Source organism: Nuphar pumila, chromosome 16 (assembly GCF_984573655.1).
Source record: "Nuphar pumila chromosome 16, dmNupPumi1.hap1.1, whole genome shotgun sequence".
In the NCBI taxonomy this organism is placed as follows: domain Eukaryota; kingdom Viridiplantae; phylum Streptophyta; class Magnoliopsida; order Nymphaeales; family Nymphaeaceae; genus Nuphar; species Nuphar pumila.
The window spans coordinates 15,316,939-15,321,301 of record NC_143264.1 but is presented as its reverse complement, the minus strand read 5'-3'; the positions used below and the strand labels follow the sequence as shown (position 1 = coordinate 15,321,301).

Here is a 4,363-nt window from a genome sequence, read left to right as displayed (position 1 = left end):
CCGGTATGGGGATGAATGCGGGGATGGAGGTTCGGATTTTGAGATGGGCAGGGGTGGAGACCTTGTTCCCCCACCCCTGTCCATTGCCATGATTTTTAATATCACCTTAACCTTGTTAAAAGTTGGCCAATTCAGACAAGCAGGAATGAGAATGGCAGGATCCATCTCAATAGTTTATTTTTTTTTTAATTTATAACCAAAAGAAACCCCACACTGGCTCAGCCTGCTATACCTATAGTGGTCGTGCCAGCAGTGTAAAATTTCAAGGCTAGGACACTCATTGGCTTGCGCAGAGAGGTGAAGCCAATGGTTGGCCTACAGATTATATGGCCCTTACGAATTTGACAACATTGGTCTAATCTGAAAGGCAACTTTAATTCTTTCTTTCATTCAAGACTGTGTATAAAGTGGGATCCTCCCTTTCCTTTTTTTTACAGCTTCAAGGGTTGCCTTGTAATTTGAAGGCCCATGTGCCATGTTCGGGGAAAAGCTAGCTCACAGCTTGGTGCTAAAATGTAGCTGAGCCAGCTATTCCAGTTCTCACTCCTCAAATGACTTTTGAGAAATAAAGCATAAAGTCAGATGCTCCAATTTTGAATATCGTAACGCCCAGAAGGCTATTGTGTGTTCTCCCCCCATCCATGCATGTGTTTCGGGTCTCGATTGAATGCCGCCTGGAGCTCAGTAGGGTGTATGGGTATACCGTACACTACTGTACATCCCGCAGGCAGGTATATGATACACTCGACTGAGCGTTAAGCGCTCAGTCGGGACCCGGAACACACGCACTGTAGCTACAGTGCATGTTCCGATAACATGCCCCCTTAACGCCTCCTCATTACCGTTACCAAATCTGCGCCATATTATTAAGTCACACCCAGAGAGAGAGAGAGAATGTGTTGTGCTGTGGATTGCAGTCTTTAAAAGAAAAGAAACCCACTTGGACGGCTGATGAAGAAGAGGCCAACCAACCAAAGATGGGAGCAAGAAAGAGAGACCGCATTCCTACTACAAACTCTATGCAATTCTCTCCTCTCTCCACCACCACCACCTCCTCTTTCTTCTTATTCATCTTCATCACCACCACCTTCTTCTTCTCCACTGGCCTTGCAAAAAATGGAGGCTATGATTACCGAGACGCGCTCTCAAAAAGTCTCCTCTATCTGGAGGCTCAGCGATCCGGCCACCTCCCATACAACCAACGAGTCACATGGCGAGATCATTCTGGGCTCACTGATGGGCTGGAACAAGGAGTATGCATATCCCTTCACTCTTTCTTCCTTCCTCCACCTCTCCTCCGTTTTTTTTTATCTGTCAAAGTACACATCTAACCAGAGGATGCCTGTTTTCGATGAAATGCAGGTGGATCTTGTAGGTGGATACTACGACGCCGGAGATCATGTCAAATTTGGGCTACCGATGGCTTTCTCGGTGACGATGTTATCGTGGAGCGTCATTGAATACGGCCATCTGATGGAAGAGATGGGTGAGCTGACACATGCTCTCGAAGCAATCAAATGGGGAACAGATTACTTCATCAAAGCGCACACTGATCCCAATGTCTTATGGGGGGAGGTAAATTGTGTTTTTCTAGAACACCTTCTGTACTTGAGTATACATGATGCTGAAATCAAGGTGTTTGCAGGTCGGGGATGGCAACACCGACCACTACTGTTGGCAACGGCCAGAGGACATGACTACCTCAAGACAGGCCTATAAGGTTGACGCAAAGAATCCAGGGTCGGATCTCGCCGGAGAAACGGCTGCGGCTATGGCAGCTGCATCAATGGTGTTTAAGAGATTCAACACACATTACTCACACCTGCTGCTGCATCATGCACAAGAGGTGAGTTTGGTAGCACCCCCTTACCAAACATAAGCATTGCCCACTTAATCTAGACCAAAATTGAACCCTGATCTAACCTTGGTGCCCCGTTCTGTATAGTTATTCACATTTGCGGACAAGTATAGGGGAAAGTATGATGATAGCATTGAGATTGTCAAGAATTACTATGCCTCTGTTAGTGGGTACAAGGATGAGCTGCTGTGGGCTGCCCTGTGGCTGCACCGAGCCACCGATAATGGCGACTACCTAAACTACGTCGTTAACAATGGCGATTCCTTCGGCGGCACCGGTTGGGCGATCACCGAGTTTAGTTGGGATGTCAAGTACGCCGGGGTTCAGATCCTTGCTGCAAAGGTATAGTCCCAATCATCCGGTTCTGCATCTTGGTCACTGTCTTGCCATTGAATCAGAGCCCATGTAGTCGACCAAAGGCTTGTATGGTCTCACCTAGGTTCAATCTGAGTCTATTGTTGATTCGGTTTGGTCTAAAAGTTGGTGAAAGAGAAAAATACAGCGTCGGTGGTTTGGTTAACCGTTAGTCACAGGATAAATTAATTTGAGGGGAAAAGGTACTCTCTATCTTTGCTTCATTAGGTTGAAAGTGATGCCCAACTCACTGTGTTTTGTGGTTTAAAGCAGTATGAGGGCTTAGATGTTGTGGGCCCCGGGACTTAGATGACTTGACTAGTTTGTCAGCATGGTCCTTTTTTTTATTTTTTTTGTGTCTTCAAGCATTGCTTGGAACCAAATTGACCGAAAGCCTTCTCCTAGTCTGCCCTATGCCGAGTAGGTACATTACTGCTGACTTGGCCCTGATTTATTCTTATAAGCGGGTTTTAGATTCACCCAAACCACTGATGAAACTTGGACCAAGAAGTAAATGGTGCATAACCCAGTGGACCATTTACTTCTAGGAATGGAACCTTTTCTAGAGAAACTTTCAAATTGATAAAATCAATTGATCAATGATATAGTTGCTCTAACTAATCAGGAGGGGTTGATCATTTTCAACTAAGAAACTTGGTTTTTTCTTATTAGAACTGGTGGACCTCTCTCTCTCTCTCTCTCTCTCTCTCTCTCTCTCTCTCTCTCTCTCTTGATAAGCAACTGCCCATGAGATTGAAGTCCACCCAAGGGCCTATTCATATGCAGGTAATGGTATGTTAAGTTGACTATATTTATAGGGACAGCCTAACAGCCATGTATGTCAGACTGAGACTACCATCTATACAATTGGGTTGTCACTATACAGTTCAGTGTAGCTTATATTATCAGAGTACTATTTAAGTTCTCTGTTCGTTAATCATTTTATTTATCCTGGGTTACCTGGTTTGAGTACTCATCATTAGACATTGTGTGTAATTGTAGGTACTAATGGAAGGAAAACACAATGAGTATGCCAAGACACTCAAGCTGTACCAGTCTAAAGCTGAGCACTACTTGTGCTCTTGCTTACAAAGGAACAATGAGAGCAATGTTCAACTCACTCCTGGGGGACTTCTTTTCATCAGGCCCTGGAACAACATGCAATATGTGTCTAGTGCAGCATTTCTCCTCACCATATACTCTGATTACCTAAGGCATTTCAGTAAGACCCTTCATTGTCAGAACCAAATCGTGGAGCCAGATGAGCTCATGGACTTTGGCAAGGCTCAAGTGGACTATATCCTGGGCTCGAACCCGATGGGGATGAGTTATTTGGTAGGCTTTGGTCCAAAGTATCCCAAGTATGTGCACCATAGAGGTGCATCGGTCATGTCATACCGCAAGAGCCCCGGGTTCATTGGGTGCACCCAGGGGTATGACAATTGGTATAGTCGCCAAGAACCAAACCCTAATGTCTTAGTAGGCGCGCTTGTCGGTGGACCTGACTCGAAAGACTCGTTCAATGACAACCGCAGGAACTACATGCAGACTGAGGCTTGCACCTACAACACCGCACCTCTGGTTGGGGTATTTGCCAAGTTGTACCATTATCAGGACAGTAGACTACTCCCTCATAAAGACCAACAAATTGCCTCTTACTAGAACCAATGTTCGTTTCAGTACATATACAAGAATTTGTTTTCTATATTTCTTGTAGTTTATTAGTAAACAAGAAATTATAATCCTTTATCTCTCATGTATTATACTTATTAGTAAACCAAGGGTTGTTTTTGTGTGCCTTGCTATCTATGTAACAATCAAGAAAGAAAATTTATTGCCTTCTTTTTTTCAATTTTTGTAATATTTTATTGTGATATTGAGACTGCCGAATCTTTGCTGATATCTATCACATGAATCTACAGGTCCCACAATGTAAAGGCCATAAATTTTGGACCCACATGAAAAAACCACAATCATGGCGTATTTTATAACCATGGTGAATATTTGTACCTTCTTACTACCAAGATCTAGTGCACTAGTGCATTACCCAACAAAAAGAGACTAGGGAGATGACAATAAATAGGTCCATAATAAAGAAGGAAAGAGAAACCTCACATGAATTTGTGAGGATGGAGCCCTTGAGTACATTTA

At 43.9% G+C, this 4,363-nt stretch overlaps 1 protein-coding gene across 1 annotated transcript; it reads left to right on the top strand.

Annotated features, from left to right (window-relative positions):
• Positions 1-886: 886 nt before the first annotated feature.
• LOC149813001 (endoglucanase 11-like) lies at positions 887-4,064 on the top strand. The gene is made up of 5 exons (XM_089990934.1): positions 887-1,253; positions 1,363-1,575; positions 1,646-1,846; positions 1,946-2,200; positions 3,215-4,064. Exons 1-5 carry the CDS (start codon positions 978-980, stop codon positions 3,872-3,874), a joined length of 1,605 nt encoding a protein of 534 aa, XP_089847060.1. The 5' UTR covers positions 887-977; the 3' UTR covers positions 3,875-4,064.
• The last annotated feature ends 299 nt before the right edge of the window (positions 4,065-4,363 follow it).